We start from the raw sequence: 23354 nt of genomic DNA on the forward strand, positions 1-23354 counted from the left end.
TGATGTTTGATGTTTCTACTGTTTCATCGTACTTAGAACAGTATGGTACGGTATGAGATTTTCAATGACACATCTATATTAATTAGTAGAATGGGGACTATAGAAATACGTTGAAATATTGTTAAAATGACATCAATGTCTGTAGCGCATGCGGTCCTGTACACCAAATATATGTATGACAGATATGACTGGGGGTAAGGTTGTTCAAAAATAGATTTTTTTTCAAATGTTACTGTCAACCCCGTGAAATTCATAAGTTGATTAGAAACACGATTTGTAGCAATGGCTCAATTCCAACCATAAGAAGCGACGTTGTTGGAGTACAAAACTTTGGATTTTAGCAATTTACCTAATTTTAATTGTATAACTATCCACCGTAAATAGTATAATTTCAAACCCAAAATTTTGAACACAAATAACTTCGCTTTCACTCGTTGGAATTGAGCTAAATATGCTATGAATAGTTTTTGTAGCCAACTTGACGATTTCATGGGGTTGCCAGTACAATTTGAAAAAACTGTTTTTAATAATTTAGATTTTTTGAAACTCTAATAGCTTCGCTTCCACAGATTCGAATTGAGACAAATTTGGTGCGCAGGGTTTTTAGCCAACCTAACAATTTTATTGAATAACCAATAAAATCTGAAGAAAAGGGTATTTTTGAACAGCCCTGATATCCATGCGCTTGGTCTTGGACTTTATACATCCAGATCTAAGCCTACAACTTCAATCCTAACCAGAGTACTGCGATTAAGCTAAATGCTCAATGCTCAAGTGTTGCATGCCCACATGTCCGCATACCATCCATACGAAGCATTCTCATATTTCTCAATTCCTCTCACATAATCTACACATCCTTCCTAATAATGAGCTGACTATGGCAAAACAAAGGCGTTTGCCGATGTGGGAGGTTCCATGGTAAGGTCGCGATAAATTTTGCGATGACTATTTACATGTTGTTAAATACTACTTCCGATTTTGACATGGTTGTGTAAGGGTTCGTGAACTTTCTTATCGGACGAATACAGCTCTTCCAGGCCTGCCTTATATTACGTTATCGACATCAACCTGATAGAGAGGTGTTTCGGAATGAAGTTGAAATCTGTCGTAAACAGGATGCTTGTAAAGGTATATAACTACATATATTTGTCAGAAGTTACATATACAATGATTCTTTCCAATTCTCTACTTGGTGCTGACGATTGCCCCTGGCGAATGTCGGCCGATAATATTCGGGTTGTATATTAAAGTTCCATACCGCAAAGAAGTTCTTCGGGAGTAAAATTCCTTATAAACTCTACTAAAGATTAAAGCAGGGGTGCGTTATCACTTTTGAAAGAACCGAATTCAACAACTTGCCACTTGAATCAAATTCAGTTCATATCAAGTCAGAGTTGATCCTCGCGAGCGTGAGAATAGCAAATGCCTGTGCGACAAGCTTGGTTTGTCTCGCACTATACAGTTCTCCTGTAGCATTTTCATGAAAACCAGATATTAGATTAGAATCTAAATTATGGCATAGAAACATTTCACAAATTAGATTAGAATCAGAATTAGAGCGAAGAAACGTTTCACAGATTAGATTAGGATTATATTACCGACATTTCGCTCTCAGTCTAATTAAGCAACTATAATTATCTAGCTCACTGCTTATGACAATATCATTTCTTCTTCAGTGCATATCACAAACAGAACAGCAAATTGTAGCCCGCTAAATGTAACATTGACGAAGCGTTGCTTGGCTACGTTGTTTGGCGATGAGAGTGTGGATTAGTATTTGAAAGAGAGCGACCGTCGTCTGATCATCAGTACGAATATATTGAATCCTTCGGAAACAGCAAACGCCTGACAATGACTACTACGCCAAGTAAGTGACCCCTTACTTCTATATCAGTGGTTCTCAAACTGGGAGGCGCCCTCCCCCCGGGGGACATGAAAGCATCCGATTGGAGGGTCGAAGCCGCCTGCGAGAAATGATATTTTCTGCACTCGAAATGAGTTTAATGGCAATGATCCTAATTTTATCTCGATTTTAAAAGTCATAATCGCGTCGTACCATCTATGCACTGAAGTTAGATTTTGACTGATACCGAACCTTGGGCTAATCAGAAGATGTCCCCGAATGAAGTGAAACTGGTGAATGCGTGTAGCTGTGCCATTGGATTTTGATTTGGACTATGGTAGGGTTACCATATTTTTGTGGAGCAAATTCAGGACACTCTTTAGTGCCCACTAGCGGATTTTAAAATGAGGTACGACACATTGTCTGCCAATATGACGTCACACTAGCAACGCTGTGTCTATCGACCAGAGGTGGTCACGATCCGGATCAAGATCCGCTATAATGTTATGTAGGTGGATTTATGTGGTTGTGTGTTGTAACCAGGAACGAAACAACATTTTTTCAGCCTCCATAAATAAATACTGATCTTGAGCCCACCATAATCGATGGAACTTCTGGGGGGGGGGGCTTAGCCTACTATATGCATCTGGTTTCCATATGCATCTGGTCTTTAAATTTTGTGAATGAAATCTGTCTATAATATTGATTCTTCCGTGTGTTACTATAAAATTTTGATCCTCTTACCACCCACATGATCGCAGTCAGCGGGAGAGCAGGTGGAAGGTGATGACTTCAAAAATGCAACGAACGTAATTATACATAGTAAAGTCATGTCATGTAACGCGGATAAAACTATTTATGAGCCTGAATGCCGTTCCGCTCCAGCAGGTTGCACACCCGGTGGCTTTCAACCTTTTATGGTCGCGACTTCATTTCCAATTTAAAAATGTTCTGTGGCCCAGCTCAAAATTTGATAAGTTGATTACTGAAAAACGGTCAGCACCTTCTCATCTTTGCGATCCCCAGAATAAAGGCAAACGACTCCCCGGTTTTGAGCAACTATCTTTGACTAAAGCATCTTAACGGCCTTAACCGACTTTAGGAATATACCGTTCTCCTATAATTGCGACTACAATTAGACTTATTTCTGTAAATGATGGTTAATTTATTTATTTTTGATTGCATGCTTTTCGAGGGCGGTGGTTCACATACTAGAATCAATGAATATAGCACTAAATCGCGCGCTGCGCGAAGAAAAATTTCAAGTGACATAAATCTGCCTAAAAATAATATCGTTTTTGTTGATTTACGAAAAAAAAATTATCCTACTTCAAGCCTTCAAAATTCCGGACATTTAGGCATATTTTAGAGTTTCCTCCCGGGCGCAGTTTGAACGGTGAAATTCCGGACGTATGGCAGCCCTAGATTATGGTCAAGTGTGTTTGAGCTAACCTCAAGTGGGGCTATAGAAGGGATTAGGCACCAAAATCCCTAAGATATATATGTGCTACGTGCTACTATTAGCCTACATATGATTATGTTTTGTAGAATATCCAACTGGAAAGCTCGGTGAACAGACATTTAGCATTCTCATGCTCATGAGAACGAGCTCTGGTTTGATATGACGTGAACTTGCTTTTCTGTCGCGTTTATTTCTAACTAGGAATTTAATAATCAAGTTTTTTGCGAATTCTGTAATCCGAATTCCAATCTAAATTATAAATAACTGTGTATGTGTGGAGCATGCAGAAGCTATAATTCTAATTCTAGTGTAATTTGTAACATACCGAAGCTATAATTCTAATTCTAATCTAATTCGGAAGAGCTGAAAGTTTTTCGAATCTGATTCATATCTTGTTCCCTTTCAAATGACACGGTTTTCAATCAAGTAGATGTGTGACTTATCCTGGTAGAGTGGAGATTTGAAAGCCGCCGGCAACTTAAGGTATGACGCAATGCAGCCCGGAGCAAAGTGAGGTGTAGGCTTTGAAAGTTCAAGCGGTTTCATAGATCCTGACCGCGAATGAAGCATGTCGGTATCATTTTAGTAAGTAGCCAGTCAACTCTTACTAACATCCAGAGTTGGTCAAAGTAATCATCGCGAAGTCGTAAATTTCGACTCAAATAAGAGTGCAAGTAGATATTATTGATATGGACATGCCAAAAGTTCTTCAAGTGGAAAATTACGGTTTGAAATGTACACAAGCTTCAAAAAGTAGATTTGGTCGAATGGATGCATATTTTGTTTATCAATCGAAATTTTGTGGCAGTTAAATTTAAGAAGAAAAAAAATTATAATAAATTTCCAACTCCTGTAAGAAAAAGTTAATTTTTAACAACCCTAATGTTCAGTTACCTTGATACAGGGGTTATTTCACCCAGTCGCAAACGCCACGCAAGTATATCCCAAAACTATGCCAGGGGCGGGCAACTTCTCCAGTCGGCGGGCCGGATATGGGAAAATGAAGTACTTGGCGGCCCGGGTTCCTGAATCGATATATCAATCGCGTATAAATCGTATGTAATGTAAACTTTAAGGGTAAAACATAGAGACCAAACACAGTAGTCAATGAATTTATTAACGTAATGTACTTCAATAGCTTTAGAAGTCGATGAGACATCTGTGGTCGATCAAAGTTCTTTGAAGTCTGGCTGCATGTTGGGCAGGACATGGAAAGAGACCCTTAGTTTAGACTGCACGTGAACATAAGTTAGATTGCGACGCCGCGTTGTCTTGTTAATGTTCATGGTCGAAAACGTAGACCAGGGCCGCGGGCCACATTATCATGCGAGACCAGAAGCTGTCCGCTGTCCGCGTCATTGACCACTATTACCTTTGCTTCAACAGAGCATATCATTTGGTATCATGTGTGGTCGTGTGTGCTACCTAATATTAACGCAATATACGGATCACTGCATTTGGCGTAGAGTAAATCATAGCCAAGAGCTAGGTTGCTATAGTTGATGGCGCCAGCGTAGGCATGCAATACATATTGCAATGTGCGTTACAATTGTCGACTACCTGCTGACGAGTGTCAGCTCAAAATATTCGGGTTTACTTCAATAAGAATGCACTACCGTATTCAATTAAATTCTTATGTCTCGGACTCGGAAGCTTGGAATCGGATAATGGTATTTGAAATATATCGAGGTATCAAAATATATCATTGTTTCCTTGGCGTGTATGGCACGTAGTCCGTTATTTTGGTAACAATATCGATCTCCAAGGTTGAAACCACTCTCGCCGAGCTGCAAAAACAAGTGACGTCATTCGTTCACAAATACGGAAAACGCTCTTTTCACGAATGTAAACACACTCCCTTTCCTGGAAAGGGGGTGGTTTTGTGGGCGTGTGCACAACGTGCTGAGCATATCAAGTCCTAGTAAACATGTCGAATAATGCTCTATAACTCGACGTACAGTGGTATAAATACGATGCGGATAGAATTAACATACGTTAATACGGATATGCTGTTTACAACCAGACTTTTACAGTCTACGAATCTAGTTGACGTTCAACTATGAACTAACAGCTGCTGTTTTTTCTGAATAGTTCTAGTTCTAGTTGCAGATTTTGAAAAGTGACTAGTTCTAGTTCTGCGTTGTGGTTTTTTAATGAAATTGAGCTGCAGAATAAGTAGAAAACACGAGTCGTTTTGACTTGAATTGTGATACCGTTGTTCCGATCCGATTCCAATAAAATAATAATGAATGGATTGAATCCATTTAGTAGTGTTTTAGTTGCAGATTTCGCTAGTTACAGTTCTAATTCTAGTTGCTTGTTTTGAAAAGTGAGAAGTTCTCGTTCTAGTTGCGCATTTTGTAAATCCAGTAGTTTGTACCTGCTTGTCCGATTCCAAAATATTTCACAAGACCATTCAATGACATCAAGTTATTTCACGCCCGCATGCCAGTATAGCGCTGGCCATCACGAATATCAATATGTCTCATCACATACGAAGTCTGAGTGTCTTCGAATCTCTAGTCATTTGGTTTGATATATGAATACTTGTGTAGGAAACTCCTTCTCTTTAATTAAGCCTAGATACGATCCAGTTTTCTAGTGAGTCATTCTCGATACGTAAGTCAGGTAGATTCGTAATCTAGGACGGAAGTCCATACATGATTAGGGTCCGCGATCAAGGGCGTGTTTGAATCTCCATATTTTCGAAAAGGAACTGAAAAAGAGCACAGTACACACACGCCTTCAGTCACACCCCTAAAAGACACACCCTCTGTTGATTTAGTAACGCCCATGCGATCGTGCTTGACAAACTTGGACCCTTTTTTTCATTTTAAAAGCGAAATCGGACCGTGAAGTAAATACGCACATGGTATGAGTCATCGATTCATCAACTACAATAGATGTCAACAGTTTGTTTTTCTGGGCCTGCATTCGAAAAGCAAGCCATTTGCTATGTGAGGTATGAGTTTGTTTGTTTTGTGGACTATGGAGAGGAGATGCATATTGGAACACGAGTCTTGATTATTCACAAAAAGGGTTTTTGGCACATTTATTCACTGTATAAGAACAAATTGTACAACAACAACAACTATAAACAATGCCAAGCGTAATCAAGTGCTATGTAAAATGTGTTTATGTATATCTAACTACTAAGTACATGTAGTATGTACTGAGCGGAGGAGGTGGAGTGACTAATAATCGATTTCAATGTTAATGGACTCCGATTCGAAGTCACACTGGATATTTGGCAACCTCACAAATCTCACAATCGGTGTTATATTGAACTGCATGTGACCAAACCGATGAATGACAGCATGGCTGACTTGGCGTGACCGAGCACTCGCGCAGTCTTATTTTCTAAATGTACTTAAGAAACCATGGGGCTGCTATGGATTCCATAACATACCGGTGAAGGAGATATTAATGATTGCCTTTTTGTTATAAAAGCGCCATATTATTTGTAGAACATTACTAAAATATTAGTCAGTTGTGACTGTGACCCATCGCTCCCTACTTTCCCGATACCGTGCAACGATGACTAGGGCTGGGCACAATGATTCGAGTACTCGAATCTGAATCGAGTAATTATTATAATGATCCGAGTCGAGTAGCAAAAGACGATTTTTTCGAGTACTGAAATTGTACGCTCCTCGTCACTGATCTTGTCGACGAGAATTATGGTTTCGATACTAATTCCACTTTGAAAGCCTTGAAACCTTGATTGGCCGTATCGCAGCATACGAAATATAGCACAAAGCTACGAACGTTACTGGGAATAACACATTTCCGAAGTCATGAATCTCCCACAACATTGTCACAAGTGAAATGAAATCGATAGAGTCGAGAAAATACCGAAGTATAAGTAATGTGATGAATAACAGGCATTATATTCTTTGTGACGGCATAAAATGCACGAGTACATATTTGAACCTTGGCATCTTACACATTGTATTACGTCATAATCAGTGATACTCGAATACGCGATTCGACTCATAATACGTGATTCAGAATCGAATCACTCAAGGTACTCGATTTTGCCCAGCCCTAACGATGACACACCGATAAGGGCAGATAAATATTTCGTCATGTCGAAATGTCGTGGATCCGGTAGGCCTACATACAGCGTTTCGGTCAATATACTATACGCTTACATTGAATCATACTCGGAGTGACTTGGTTTAGATCCCAGCAGGGTTGGACAATTTTCCAACTTGGATTACAATGAGAATTGGAATTACTGAATTCGCTACTAGGAAATTTAATTAAATTCCGCATTGAAAAGAAATGCAACAAAAATTCAAGTTCGGCTCAGATCAAATCAGAATTCGGTTCTCATAAGCATGAAAATGACAAATGTACACCAAGCTTGGCTCGTTTCGCACTATACAGTTATCATATAGCATTTCAGGAAAACCAGATATCAAATCAGAATTAAAATGAGCGCATAGAAAATTTAATAAATTTGATTAGGATTAGATTACCGCCATTTTGCTTCAATTTAGTATAATCAGACATAGTCCGTCTCCGGGCGATAGAGAATCGTTTGTGAAGCTTGGGTGAGGTACCGTGATTTTCGGGCTCGATGGTAATGACTTGATCCCAACACTGCAGCGATCACGCAATGACTATACGCATACATCCTACCATATTCGATGCGTAGACACAGGACCTTAACTGCCGCACCCCAAACCCCCCAATCAGTGAAGTTTTTTTTGAAAATTTATGCAACGCGCGTTTTAATGTTGCCAAATATTTGGGTTATTGGATACTCCCCCCCCCCCCGCAAAAAAAATCCGCATGATTTATACGAATGGACATTTCGGCGTCGGCCATTACCGCGCCACGACTCACCAAGACATATACAGTTTCAGGCCATGTAACATGCGACTCCAAGGAGTGTGCCAGAACGATCGGCGGCGAGATAACCTGAGCCGAAAATCGCTACCCTTATGCTGGCCGAAAACTTCGATATTATACATAAGCATGTATGTTTAATTGTCCATGGGCGCCTAAATTGCTGGCACGGAATGTTCCTGTCCTGGCAATCTGAAGTCCGCAAGACAAATGCGTAGCTGCAAGGAAAATTTAATTGCCAGTGAAGAATTGCCAATTTGAAATCGTGTGCGTCTTTTAGTTTAGTATGTTTGGGCGATTTCAACATATTTTGACATAGCAGGCAGGAGGTCACGAAACAACATCATGTAATGAATTTATTATACCGACCGAATATGTTTAATTATTATTTACGGGCCCTACACTCCTACAGTTTCCAAGACACCTCATTCAGCTCTACCGGGAAATCTGATTACGTGAGCATGAGCAGGGAGGATAAAATTGATAGCAACATATATGCAATTCCCGATCATATCGACCTATTCAATCATGAATTGCTGAAAATTTTCGCGAAGTGCTGTTTGGTCCTGCTTAGACATACACTGATTTCTTGAACTCGGCCATAGAAAACGCAGTATATTTCGAAACACGGTTCAATATGATTATCTGAGATGATTAATATCACTGCCTGTAAGCCCAATTACTCGGTGCGAATGAAGATTTGAGTCATTCCGGTACTACTATGTATCGTACTCGATAACAGCTCATCCACGTATTTCTCCCAACACTTTTATCAAGGATTAGTACTGGGCACAATGATTGGAGTACTAGAATCTGAATCGAGCGTTAATTCAAGTGATTCAAGTCGGGTATTGAGAGATCATTTTTTCGAACACTGACATGAAACGCTCCTTGCCACTGGAATTAGAGTTTCGATCCTATTTCCGACTGTGGAATGCTGTAAACCTCGATTATTTAGTCGTCTCACAGCATAGGAAACATGTCTAGTACAAATATAGATAAGTAACCTACGGATAGATGCGCATCACATGATTCAAGGTCGAGTGATGCTACAGCCGCTGATTTGTTGTCGCTTCATAGCATGAAATGGCAACGTAATGCTAATCCCATAGATGACGACGCGAGCGCTCAAATTTACTAAAGTTGATCGGCATTGTTCTGAACAATCGCAGCCATGCAAGGACCATTGCTATGGTCATTGTGCTGCGTCGTTGCTATTGTTTAGAACAATGCCGATTTTCAGACTTTGAGGGGGTTCCATTGTCCTGATCAGATGTTGATGTATATAATCAGAATCAGCGCGATTGTAGCTTTCAAATAAGATCAACTTTATTAAATTTGAGCGCTCGGGTCGTCATCTATGGGATTAGCAATTACGTTGCCGTTTCATGCTATGAAGCGACGACAAATTTGCAACTGTAGCATCACTCGACCGTGAATCACGAGATGCGCATCTATCCGTACGTTAGTTCTCTATAGTACAAAGCTACGCAAGTTAGTGGAAATCAGACTTGGACAACTAGAAAATTTTCAGCTTTTCTGAATTAGATTAGAATTAGAATTAGAGCTCCACAGTTTTTTTCAAACTAGATTAGAATTAGAATTAGAGCGGCACAGTTTTTCCAAATTAGATTAGAATTAGAATTAGAGCTACACAGCTTTTTCAAATTAGATTATAATTAGAATTAGAGCTACTAAGCCTTTTCCAGATTAGATTAGAATTAGAATTAGAGCTATACTTAGTTCGCAAAAACTTGGAAATGGAATGAAATTGTATATGGGAAATGAATACAGCAAAATGCAGTTCAAATCAAATCACAGTGCGTGGTGCAAAAGGCCGTGAGGCGATAGGCGCCACATATTTTTGTTTAATAAACAACAACAATAGTGCATTCCCATAAACATGAGAATGGCTAACTTCTGTACACCAAGCTTGGCTCGATTTTTACTATACTTTAATAAAATATTACTTCTTTTATGGTATCCATGGGCATCGCCCATGTTAGTCAGAATGGCAATGTACTAACGTAAAGTTTTAGAAACTAGAATGCTGTTCGCAGACTACAAGCTACTCTAGCAGGCTATATTCCTCATAATATCTACTATGACTGCACAGTGTAAGTAATGCGATGGCGGCTTGGCACTGGATTTCCCTGCGCAAGCGGGATATTCTTTTTAACTCACTGCAATAGTGCAATATGCCTCGGACAAAGAGGCATTTTCAGGAAAACAATTAGATTAGAACTAGAATTAGAGAATACGGACATTTCACAAATTAGATTAGAATTAGAATTAGAGCATACGAACATTTCACAAATTAGATTAGAATTAGAATTAGAGCATGGAAGCATTTCACAAATTAGATTAGAATTAGATTACTGGCATTTCGCTCTAATTTAGTGAAATTAGACAGCTAGAATTATCTAGTTGTCCAAGTCTGGTGGAAATGACATATCGGCATCTCCACATCATTCATAATGTTGTGACGCTATAACGAGGGGCATTGTGAGGGATGAATACTCAACTAGAAGCATATAATGCTCCATTTAAAATCGAATCACTCAGGTCGCATCAACGATCAACATCAACGATCCCCATACAAAGCCACCCTAAAAGGTCATCCGAGTCGCACCAACCGTGGTTGTTATTGGCCGCTGACTCTGCGAAGAAAATATGCCGGGTTTTCCCAAGCCTTTGATACATTTAACGTTTGCAGAGTACAGCTTTCATGGGGGTCTTTCACTCTGCTGGCGAGGTGACGAAATAGGGATCAGGTCACATATTCTTGTGTATTCACCTTTTCGCTTGGGAAATTTGGTCACTGTATTGCGAACCAAGTCCGTCGCCGTCCGCCGACAATCGCATCCTCTGCTACACGCGCTTGTACCGTAACTGACCATTGGATGTGAATTTTTCGACTGGTTTCCTTGTCAACTCTAAACACACACTTACAGCAATCTTGAGTCATATCCGATGACGTAGCGAAACGTCGTAATTCGATATCGATGCTCGCGACACTAAGGAAGATATTCCCTGGTCGCCATATTGAAATCTCAAGAATGAATAGGCACACTCCCAATCCATCATTCCAAGCAAAGTTGGACAACTTGCTTGGTTGGACAGCTTCATACGAGGCCTACGATATTCGTTGACCCCGCTTCATATCTATCGGAGGTCATTCTCTTATTCATTAGGGCTGGGCAAAATCGAGTATCTGAGTCTGAGTGATTCGATTCTGAATCACGTAATAGGCTTCGAGTCGAGTAATCGAGTGTCCCTCATAATGACGTCATAACAGAATGTTTTACGTCAAATATCGAATATATACCGTTTATGCGAACGCAAAGAATATCCATGATCCATCACTTTGACATTTTTTCGAACATATCGATTTCATTCCACTTGGTGATAATATTGTGGGATAGTCATGACTTCGGAAATGTGCTACATCTCGTAACCTTCGTACCTTTGTAATATATGTTTCGTATGCTACGATACCGCCAATCCAGGTTTCAAGGCTTCGACAGTGAAAATTAGTATCGAAACCATAATTCTCGTTGATAAATTAACTTTCAGTGGCGATAAGCGCATAATTTCAGTACTCGAAAAAATCGTCCTTTACTACTCGACTCGAATCATTAAGATTAATACTCGATTCAGATTCGAGTACTAGAATCATTTTTCCCATCCCTAATAATCATGCTAATGTTAATGTGTCAGCAAGCTAGGCTCGTGACGCACGATACATTTCTCTTGTAGTATTTTCAGGAAAACCAGAAATTAGATCATAAGTAAAATTAGGCATAGAAACATTTTACAAACTAGGCTATAATTAGATTACAGGGTTCTCGCTCTAATTCGTCTAATATAATGACTATATTTCGACACTAGATATATCGTGTACAAGTACAACTACAACTATTCTCACTGTAACGAATGAACGGTGCATCAACAACAGCGTCAACAACAACAACATTAAAATATGATTTTCACACAAATAGAAAAGATGATGCCAATATGTACTGCAATTCAGTGTGACTTTTGCTGTGTGAATCGTGTGTCTTGGCTCCCAGAGAACCATTGACACTGGCTCAGAGAACCTCTGGTGTTCGTGTGAACCTCGAGTAAAAACCCTTGAAAAGAGTATTGCAGATGTCATTTGTTACAGCTATTTACAATGTACTTCAAACTATCAGTTTTGATGTGATGTGGGCATAACGATTTGAGTTGTTACTTACTAGTCACATACGAGGCTCCCTCCGGCATCTCTCAAAAGTCGTAAACAAACTTATATGACCCGTGACTCATGCATTGGATAAATTGTGTGTCTCACAAAACCATGGGGCACGTTTGGTTATTTGGTAATAGAATATTGGAAGCTTGCTTGACCACAGCTACAGTTTATCTTTTTGCGGTGAAGATTGCAGAAATGTTCAACCGAATAGTAGTGTTTGGACTGTCGAATAGTTTGGACTTTGGATTCAGTACGGTTAAATACCGTCACGCTTCGAGAGAGAGAGAGAGAGAGAGACACATGGTGTTTTCGTCTCCAAGTGTTTTGAATCACAATGGTATACATTCGAGTCGTGAATCATAAGTTGATTAGATATTGTATTGACAATTGCCATAGGCATTAACCATTTTGGGTCTGGTACCGGGAAAGCGTCTTGAGTCTACAACTGCATGCAAACAGGTAGTTACGGCCTTGCAGATATTACTAGTTCTCAGAATAGGTTAGGTTTGCACCATAATAACCCTACAATGCTCTTTCTGTTTTAGAAAAATGGTACGCTCTAATAGCTTGCTATTTGTGTCGCTTGTGTGACACTGTCGCTCTAATCGCGTGTTTACGTAATGATTGGAAGAACTGCCCGTAAAGGTACTGGGTTATTTTGGTGCGTTCGACATAATGTTAATATTAATAAAGGATAAGTCAAATCGTTCTAAAATGTCGTTCAGCTACGTGGAAAGTGACAATAGTCAGTTTAAGCGGCGAGCATTTACATAATTTCTGTGAGTTTCTGTTAATGAGTAAACTAGGGTCACAACAGCGCATAGAATACCCAAATTGCAGTACCTTCAGTCAGCCCCAAGCGCTTCGACCAACAGACCGCACTTGTTTATCTCATTGAAGGTCTTGGCCAATCAAGCAAACTATATACCTTTAAGTAAGTGACAGCCTGAATATTGTGGATTCCGTTTCAAGCCTCCAGTTCTCGCTAAAAAGCATCAAATTCCTGGGAGTGAATATACTTGGAAATTTTTTGTTAAACCAAATATTTATTGAGAGGACGTCTCGAATTAGTAACCCTGAATTAGACGCCTGAGATTGACTTCATTCCGATCAATGGTGATTGGATACAGCGCAGCGAACAACAACTTGCGAAATATACAATTGAATATTATATATTGAGATATACCCGAATATTTCGGGCTGACACTCGTCAGGGGTAGTCGTCAGCAACTATCGTAGATAATTAGAAATAACATTGTATATCAACAATCGTATCAGTAAATGTATTTTACGGATTCATAAATGCAGCGTGCCTGATCAAAAACGGCCTCGCCTTGCCATTTCTCTTCTTTTGTCTTAATAAATGGTTCAGTTGTCCTTGAAACACAGCGAGAATTAGTGAATCATAATTGTTTCGCTGCAAATAGGTTCTCTTGTTCAGTTATCTTCAGTGTTTTAACGATTTCATCACAAAATAGGAAGGAGTCGAAAGAAATTGGTAGTATAGTCTTTCAATCACACTTTAGTATCTAACATCTAGAGCAGTGGTTCTCAACCGGGGGTCCGCGAAGCAATTTCAGGGGGTCCGCGAGACCTCTAAATTTGCAATGTGATTGAAAACCTAATATGTAATTTTTTTAAATCAGGGAAATCGTGAGGCAGTTTCGCTCCACAACTGCTAACCCTCATTAATCACATCATCAGAATAATCGTCTGACATGTAATATACTACTGTGCAAATCCATTTCGATTGCCAAATTGCCAATAACCTACTGATACAAACATATTGCCGTTTAGAGACGTTTTTGGGGGGTTTGTGGAGAAAATATAAACATGGAGATAGTAAGGTCAATCAACCTTTTCGATTTGAGGTTGTCAGTCGGATCAAATTAGTGAATAGTCGTTTCAAATAAAAATTTATCGCCACGAAATTCATTTCATCCTGTGTAAATAATAACCACTATTTCAGAATAACTTCCGGATGAGATGCTAGATAAAAATAAATGTGATATGATCATTAAAAATATGTTTCTTCATTTTGGTGCCATAAATGTAGCGAGCACACCAAAAGTGACGTCGGAAGCGTTACGCGTTAATATTACTATCGAATGTTAACAGTAGCTTCCGATCAAGACCAGATTCAGTAAATTCTGCGCTCTGGAAGATAACTTTTGGAATGCCAGAAATCCCAAAGTCGCTTACGCAAAACAATTCTGGATCCAGCCTCAGCGAAGCGGAATGAAGCCGCAAAATCGGCCATTGCCATTCCACGTTTACATTCAATAAGCCTCTATCTATATGTGTGGAAATGGATTCGCGGCACTCGTTCATATCAAATCGAAGATGCGGATTTTCAAGACACAACCACGCACTGCAAGACAAACAGCTGCGAAATTAGCTTTGAAATAATAAAAGTCTCTCCAATTTCTACATAAATAGTATGGTGTTATTTTCAAGAAAGGTCATTTTGTTGCTGTTTATCACAAGCCTATACAGTCCATATTTGCACGAGACAGATGACGGTTGCACCATAATAGAGACAAATTTGAACTAAAACTGGAGGGGGTCCGCGAGGGTCTGTGACGGTCCAAAGGGGTCCACGAAGCCAAAAAAGGTTGAGAACCACTGATCTAGAGCTATGTACACTGAATTTAAAGTAACAGAAGATAACATAACAAGGTCAAGCGATGAAAATGAAGTGGCATATGTATGCCAGCAGGCGAAATGGATCTGTGAGATCGAGGTCCGGTAATCTCTAGAGCAGACTTGTGTGCGATACTGATTTAAATCGACACACGCGCGCTCAATGTGATATTGTTCCGTGGGCCGATCATTGATCAATCACGACTTGATTTTACACAGCCCGTGGCACACGGCGACCGTTCACATGATTTCACGGGGCAGCTTGTATCCCAAGTTTCACCCTTGAGTCATACGCTAACTATGAAAGGGAAGCATACGCGGTGCTTTGAAGAGCTGAGTCATGATTACGAAAGTTCGTTTTACGTTGCGATGTGTTTTCAAATACGTATCCATGTATGCCTGCTACTATGCAATTACTGTAGACCACACGCAACCTGTTGAATTTGGATAACTAAGGCGGTTTAAATGATGTGGGTAGATCATGACTTCACAGATATACCATTTGCGCTAACATATACGTAGCCTTGTAATACGTGTTTCGTATGCTGCGACACGACCAATCGCGTTTACTGCATTCCACAGTGGACATAGTATCGAAACTATAATTCTTGTTGATAAAGGAAATCGTAGAAAATACTCGCTCTTATCGAAAGTGCTGGTACCAATTCTTTTTTTCAGGCGATTCGTCCACCTCAGAGAATCGAGAAGAAGATTCCGAGCTTACAGGTTTAATAAAAACATTCGGTAAGTTTTGGTTGAAAATATTCCGCACAATACCAGCGGTGAACCCATATATTCATCTGTATTTCATGCTCCTCAAGACAGTTTTCATAATATTATACTTAATCATGACAGAAATACGTTAGTTGATATACCATGTTCTTTCCAATTAGCTATACTAGCCGCTGACGATTACCCCGGACGAGTGCAGCCGAAAATATAAGGGATTAGTTCAATATTAATATTCTATTTTTCAATTGTATATTGAAGCTCTCCTCCTCCACGAAGCTCGTTAGAATCACGTTTGTCGTTTGATATAACAAATCTATCTTATTTGTCCGTCCATGTGCCCTTAGCGAAAGGGGCGTGTCTTCACACGCACAAGGCGGTACACGAGAACAGAACCTTACTCAGAATGATACCGCGGTATAAATCAAACACAACCTTTTAATCCAAATGATGGTTGACAAATTGGAATAAGCACAAATGAAGTAGGAAGCTACGTAGGTCGTAGGGTTTATAACAATTCTTTACACCATGAATCAATCATAACCGCCTCCTCCGTAAAGTAACCAAAAGGAATAAGCTATCATTTGAATATATACAGAGAAAGAAAAACCCCGATTGATAATGTTGATTGGATCAGACCACGCAATAATAATTAAATTGACCATACCGAAACAACATTTTTCAGTCCCGTTCCGCCAAAAAAAGCGCTTCTCTTGGGCCCACCGTAGGGTAATCAATGCAACTGCTTGCGGGCTTACTCTATGCATCTGCTTGTAAAAATTTGTGAATGAATTCTGTCAATAATATTGGTTCTTCCATATATTACTTTAAAATACACCAGTAGATTGCACATCCGGTGGTTTCCAACCTTTCATGGCCGCGAGCTCATTTCCAATTTGAAAATGTTCCGTGGTCCAGCTCAAAAATTGATAATAGGCTGATTAATAAAAAGTCGGCTTGCCCAGACTTACACACGGCCTACTTTGGAAGCTGATGACGTCCAACATCTTCGCGATCCACAGAATAACGGCAAACGTCCTTCAGGTTTAGAATAACTGTCTTTGACTAAACTAAAGCATCCTAACGGCCTTGACCAACCCCAGGAATTAACCGTTACCTCGTAATTGCGATTACAATTACACTTATTTCAGTTAATGATGGTGTCAATTTTATTCATTTTTGATTGTATTTTTGCGATGCTGGTGCATGGTGCCCATAATAATAACAATATACGTTGTATTTAATCTCGCGCAGCGCGAAGAAAAATTTCAAATAGCATCAATCTGCTCAAAAATAATATTATTTATGTTGTTTACGAAAATATTTTGAGCCTTCAACATTCCGGACATTAAGGCATATTTTAGAATTTCCTCCCGGACGCAGTTTTTACAGTGAAATTCCGTACGTATGGCAACCCTAGGCCCAAACTTAGCCAGAATTGATTTAGCGGACCTATGCGACATCTCAAACTCTGTGGCGTCGCGTGAACATTCGAGTTCGAATATGGACATTTTATGCCGCCACAAAGAATACATTCCCGGTTGTATGCTGTATGTATGTTTCGTATGCTGCGATACGTCCAATCCACGTTGACAGTATTCCACAGTGGCAAATAGTATCGAAACTATAATTCTCGTTGAAATTACTAACCCTCAGTGGCAATGACCGTCTAATTTTCAGTACTCGAAAAAACCGTCTCTCACTATTCGACACGAATCATCAGAATTAATCCTCGATTCAGATTCGAGTATACTCGAATTATTGTGCCCAGCGTATTTAGGACAATATACATTTACCTTCGCTGTGGAATAATTTCAACCTACCGTAATTATCATCTACTGCAGCGAAATGCAAATGGTTCAATGTGGCGAAAGGCTTTGGATTCGTTTCGCTGGAGGATCCACCGCAAGTGACGGACGAAGATGAGAATACGTCACCTCCTGATGTGTTTGTTTACCAAGTAGGTTTCCCCGCAAATGTTGCATCTCCCACTGGGATTCAGTGCTGGGTGCTATTCCTTGCCGGCAAGACCCCTCCAACTAAAACGAAATCCATTTCCATAGGAAAGACAGTATGATCAGGTTTCGCCAGACTTTGGGTGGTAACCGCAGGTGTTACGTACGCGATACCGTTGTCAGAAACCTGTAGGCTGCTTTCCAGACTGTAAATAATGGCTACAACGTGCTCCACTTGGACAGTGAGCTCGTTAAAGGATGAATTAAAACTTCGGAACAACGGCGGTTAACACCCAAAGTCTGGCGACACCTATGTTTGATGGGCTCATGTCAGTAATCTAATTCTGATCGAATTTGTACAATGGTCCTATGATCTAATTTTAATTGCGATATTATTTCCTATTTTCCTGTAAATGCTGCATGAGTACTGTATAGTGCGAAACGAGCCGGGGTTAGTGCTCAGACATCGTCATTTTCGTACTTATGAGGATGAACTCTAATTTGCTACGGACTGAACTTACTTTTTGTTTTATCTCTTTCTTTGCCTTGACAGTCTGCAATAAAAATGCCGGGTTTCCGAAGTCTCCGGGAAGGCGAAAGGGTCGAGGTCTGGTACAAAAAGTCGGACAAAGGCCTGGAAGCGGTACAGGTCTCCGGACCCGACGGCAGTAACTGCATGGGAAGCGAGAAGAAATTGAAGCGTCGGAAAAAGGCAGCGGACAGGTGATACAACCAGTGATACTGATACTATAGATATGACTTCCCAGCCTGTTTATAATTTCTCTCATTTCAATTCATTCTTATCTAATAACTTGGTTTTCCTGAAGATACTACGGGAGAACTGTATCGTGCGAAGCAAGCCAAGTTCAGTGTGCAGACATTTGCCATTCTCGTACTTAGAAGAACCAACTCTGGTTTGAATGAACGGGACTTTGATTCAATTTACAAGTTTTCGCGAATTCAGCAATTCTAATCTAATTTGGAAGTAACTGTGTCGTTAAAATTCTTATTCTCGTTTAATCTAGAAAAAACTGTGTAGCTATAATTCTAATTTTAATCTTAGCTGTAAATTTTCTAGTCAAACTATGCTTGTGAGAACTTCGCCAGCACCCCCCCCCCAAAAAAAAAACGTTGGTCTTGGGCCCCCCATATATTGATGAACCGAACTTCTGCGGATTCGCCCCCAGACTACCCTCAGGCTATTCGCTATTTACCGCTACTTACATATCATTCACATTGAGGGCCGTTTAGTGGGTCAGCTTTTCTCACCTAAACGCGCCAAGCGCGAAAATTTTCTATAATTCATGATTCAATCGGTCAATATGATTGGGAATTGCACATATGTTGCTATCAATTTCGCCTGTCTGTCGGAGGGTTTGGTTTCGGCCGCGGAAAGGCTTACTAACGTGATTAAGGAAATATTTAACTTCAAAGTAATGCAGGATAAACTTGAGATGAAAGTATTTGTACGGGACAATACCATTAGACATGTTTATCCTGAAAAATCAATAGGCGCATGGGCATGCTTGAAAGTGGTTTTGGGCTCGTCATATTACTGGGAACGTATGCATTTGATTAATATAAATACGTAAACAGTGACTCCTTGCATGGAGTGCCTGATGTGCAGTGGAATTTCTGGGGGATATTCGAGGCCGGTGTTTCGGATTAGAGGGCTCAGTATCACTTTCACCGCTTGAGATTAGTTTGTTACCGATTAGTACTGTTTGGAATGGCGTTGATGAAAATATACCGGCCCAGTGACTCGGTTAGAGAGGTCACGTTTTTGTTACCGTCTATCTGCTTATTGTCTGTCAGTCTTGGAGGAAGCAATGTCCTTAGCGGGATGTTCCGTATTAGGCAATACTTGAAGAAACTCACTCGTACAAGACATTGATTTCCGAAGCAGTTTTCCACACTTTATCACTTTACAGACGAGTCCTAGGATGCTGTGCGACGCAAAGTCATTATGAGTATGTGTAACATAGCCAACATTCCAGTGTAATATTTACATTTGCCGTGCGCAGAAATCGGGACTTGTAAGCAATTCAGTAATTCGGATTTTAAGTAAACTAAATCTCTCTCTGCTCATACGTAATCAGATTTACAGGTAGAGCTGAGTGAGGTGTGTTTGAAAAGGTAGGACCCCTCAATATTATAATTAAACATCTTCGGACGTATACCCGTTGGCAGGAACGAAACAGCATTTCGTCAGGCCCCGCAAAAAATCTTGGGTCTTGGACTCCCATAGGGTGATAAACCTACCCCACATCATCTTGTTCGCTTTTGCCACGAAATGAGTGGTACTGCCGCGTGAGCCAGCGCGAAGCGCGAAAATTCATGATAAAATCGGTGAATAAGATCGGGAATTACAAATATATTGCTATCAACTTCTTGTCCTCTCTGCTCAGGTAATCAGATTTACCGGTAGAGTTGAGTGAGGTGTCTTGGAATCTGTAGGACCCGTTGGTATAAATCCTTAACAGGATGTTATTTCGTGACCTCCTGCTATATAAAAAATATAGGCTAGGATACTAAAAGACGCACACGATTCGAATTTGGTATTTCTTCACTGGCATATAATTTTCCCCTGCGGGATGGTATTGGTTTTGTGAGGTTCAGATTGCCATGACAATATTTTGCATATATAATGAAGTTTTCGGTCAGCATTAGGGCAGTCCTTTTCGGCCAAGGTTTTCTCGCTGCCGATCGTTCTGGCACACTTCTTGGAGTCGCATGGTACATGGCCTACTTTATATGTCTTGGTGCGTCGTGGCGCGGTAATGGCCAACGCCGATATGCCCATTTCTATAAATCTTTCGCATTTTTTCTTGGGGGGAAGAGTACCCAAAAATCAAGATAATTGGCAACTTGAAATCGCGCCGGACGCGAAAATTCTTTATAATTTATGCTAATTCACGAAATAATTTTGGGCATTCTTCGAGCTCGCCCCCCCCCCTAATTGGGGGTTTGGGTTGCGGCAGTTACGGGCCTGGATATGAATTGAACTCGGTTTTGTTGTATTTCTTTCTATTCTTTCTATAATTCTAATTTACAAGTTTTGCGAATTCTGTCACTGTAATTCTAAAAATCTAAGTCGTAAAAGCTGATAATTTTCTAGTTACGCAACTATTACCCTGTCGAGTACCATCCCAAATTATTCGGGTTTATTTCAATATCAACATACATGATTCAATTGTATATTGAAGTTCGTACCTCCAAAGGTCCTCTAAAACTTGATTACTGTTGCATTTCTTTCCAATTCGGATGTCTGATTTCGAGCGAATTCAGCAATTGTAATTCTAATCTAATTCGTAAAGGCTGAGAATTTTGTAGTTTTGTTTTCAAGTCTGCCTCTGACGAGTGTCATGCTATTTCGATTCGATTAATAGCTTTTTTAGTAAACACAGGCACTATTGATCGAAAACTGTCAGGGTTTTCTATAAAGTGTCCTCAAAATCTCAAAATATGTTAACCCTATTTCAATACCGACACATTATTCAGTTGTATATTGAAGTCATGTACCTCCAACAAGCTCTCCCATCATTCATTGTGTTTAGGTGTTATAACTGCGACGAAAGAGGCCACCACGCAAAAGAATGCAATCTTCCACCGCTCCCGAAAAGATGTCACCACTGTAAATCCGTCGACCACTTGGTCGCGGATTGCCCCGTCAAACGTGACAAGCCAGCAACAGACTCACCAAAGACACCAAGCCAAAATGCAAACGAGGGAGGCACAAGTCAGGAAGTTGATGCTGAGTCACCGCGCGCGGCGCGAAACGAGCATTCCGACTCGCATTCGGCGCGCTGATCAAAGAACTGGCGAATCCGAACTGTTGCTCCAACCTCGGTCGTACCATATCCTTGAAAGACATTGTATTTCAACTGTACCTCCGTCCGAGATGACTGTCACGCACGCTTACCGTGACGAGATAATCGTACGGAACGGGTCGAGCGTGTATCGTATCGTAGATCATATCGTAAGCAACCGCCACTACCTCAAATTAACGATGCTTTTTTGCTTCAAGCTGCAAATGATACCAAAAAATACTAATGATTTAGACTGGGCCTGAGATGACTTGGACAACTAGATAATTATCGTTGTGTAATTATACTAATTACAGCGAAATGAAGGTAATCTAATTCTAATCTAATTTTCGAAATGTTTCTATGCTCTAATTTTAATATAATTAATGAAATGTTTCTATGTAATCTACGTTAAGTACTGCGTTTCTAACCAACTCTAGCAGTCTTGGTATTTTAGTAGCAAAGCGATGAACTTGATATGATTTTGTGTGGATAGTTCGAACACAACCCGCGGTACCGCATCTTAATCCAAATGATGTTGTACATAGTGGAGATGTGGAGGTTTGCGCGTTGTAGGATTTATAATGCGATATAATTCTCAAATTCTGAGTTAGGTTCTGTTTTCATTCGTGTACCAGCTTTTGGATGTGAATACTCGCTTTTTTTCGCTGAGAGTGTACCTCAGACTTGCACCACGGTATAATCAGGGGTCACCGACCCTTTTGAAACCAAGAGCTACTTCCTGCGTACTGATAAATGCGACGGGCTGCCAGTTACTCCCGCCGTCTATCCGTCCTCAGTTGGATTTCGTCGCTGAGACATTCGGAGCACTATGCAGGGTTTCCGCCCCTTACCAAGAACAGATAACTCTCGCACCAGCGTGTCCGGTCTCTGTTGCGTTGCCGCACTGCGCGCCGGAGCGTCAATCTCCGCGTCGAGACTAGAGATTCCCGTTAAGCCTCCGCGTGGGCGAAGACGAGCTACGCCCCGATCGAAAACTGGGTTCGTATGAAACCCTTCTTCCCTTCGACTTTGAATTTTAATATTTGCTACTGTGACCGCGGGCGACTCATTTGGTTTGGCGACCGGTCGTCCGCGGGCACCGCACTGGTGACCCCTGGTATAAATTAAATACGCACTGTTGTCGCTAATAGCGTACGAGCTTCACGACCAATTTTAAGGCTGTGTGGGTCCGTGTGGTTAACTTAGACCTTCGACTGCTCTTCAAAACCGCGATATCGATCCAGCTACTAACACTTAACGCACGCCGATGCGAATTAATAATTCTTAACTTCAATTGTCGGCTATCTGCTTATTGCTGCTATTTTATTTTTATTACATCGTTGACTCAGGGCCGTTTTCGCGTTTTTAATGTTGTTATTCTACTTCCTTTCATGTCGTAGTGTAGTGGAACTCGTAATCATACGTAAATCAGTAATTATTCTTCGTTACCAATGCAACAACGTTTTGCACTGAGGTGAAGTCGCCAATCAATTACGATTAGACCTTTGCGGAACCTATTATGTGTGACACATTGGTAGCGTGGCGCGTTACCTTACGATTTGCGGTTCATTTTGTAAATTGTTTGTTGAGATGATTTGTCGTAACTTACAAGGTTATGAAATCTGGTATAACTGGAAATTTCTACCTCGGCCGTGTATGTTTAAGCGCATCCTTAATCTCAGTGGTTGTTTCTTGTCGAAGCATTTACTAGAAAAAAGACGATTAAACTCTACCATGCAAGCGGCGGATTGTGTCACACGACTCTGCGGTGTAGTGTTCGTCAGGATACAATGGGCCGTTCTTTTGAAGAAAGCGATTAATT

At 40.4% G+C, this 23354-nt stretch overlaps 1 protein-coding gene across 4 annotated transcripts; it reads left to right on the forward strand.

The window, feature by feature from the left end:
• The first annotated feature begins 1597 nt into the window (after window positions 1-1597).
• On the forward strand, window positions 1598-23276 carry LOC145438584 (protein lin-28 homolog A-like). 4 transcript variants are annotated; one of them, XM_080315920.1, is made up of 5 exons: window positions 1598-1867; window positions 15718-15783; window positions 17613-17728; window positions 18277-18446; window positions 21281-23276. In XM_080315920.1, exons 1-5 carry the CDS (start codon window positions 1852-1854, stop codon window positions 21531-21533), a joined length of 621 nt encoding a protein of 206 aa, XP_080172046.1. In that variant the 5' UTR covers window positions 1598-1851; the 3' UTR covers window positions 21534-23276. The 4 variants fall into 4 exon arrangements, with proteins under 4 accessions (XP_080172046.1, XP_080172045.1, XP_080172047.1 ...); XM_080315919.1 differs by lacking the exon at window positions 1598-1867 and adding an exon at window positions 8300-13041; XM_080315921.1 differs by lacking the exon at window positions 1598-1867 and adding an exon at window positions 8300-12855.
• The last annotated feature ends 78 nt before the right edge of the window (window positions 23277-23354 follow it).

The sequence above is a fragment of the Botryllus schlosseri genome, chromosome 5 (assembly GCF_051294905.1).
Source record: "Botryllus schlosseri isolate E-star chromosome 5, Bs_hap1, whole genome shotgun sequence".
Lineage (NCBI taxonomy): Eukaryota > Metazoa > Chordata > Ascidiacea > Stolidobranchia > Styelidae > Botryllus > Botryllus schlosseri.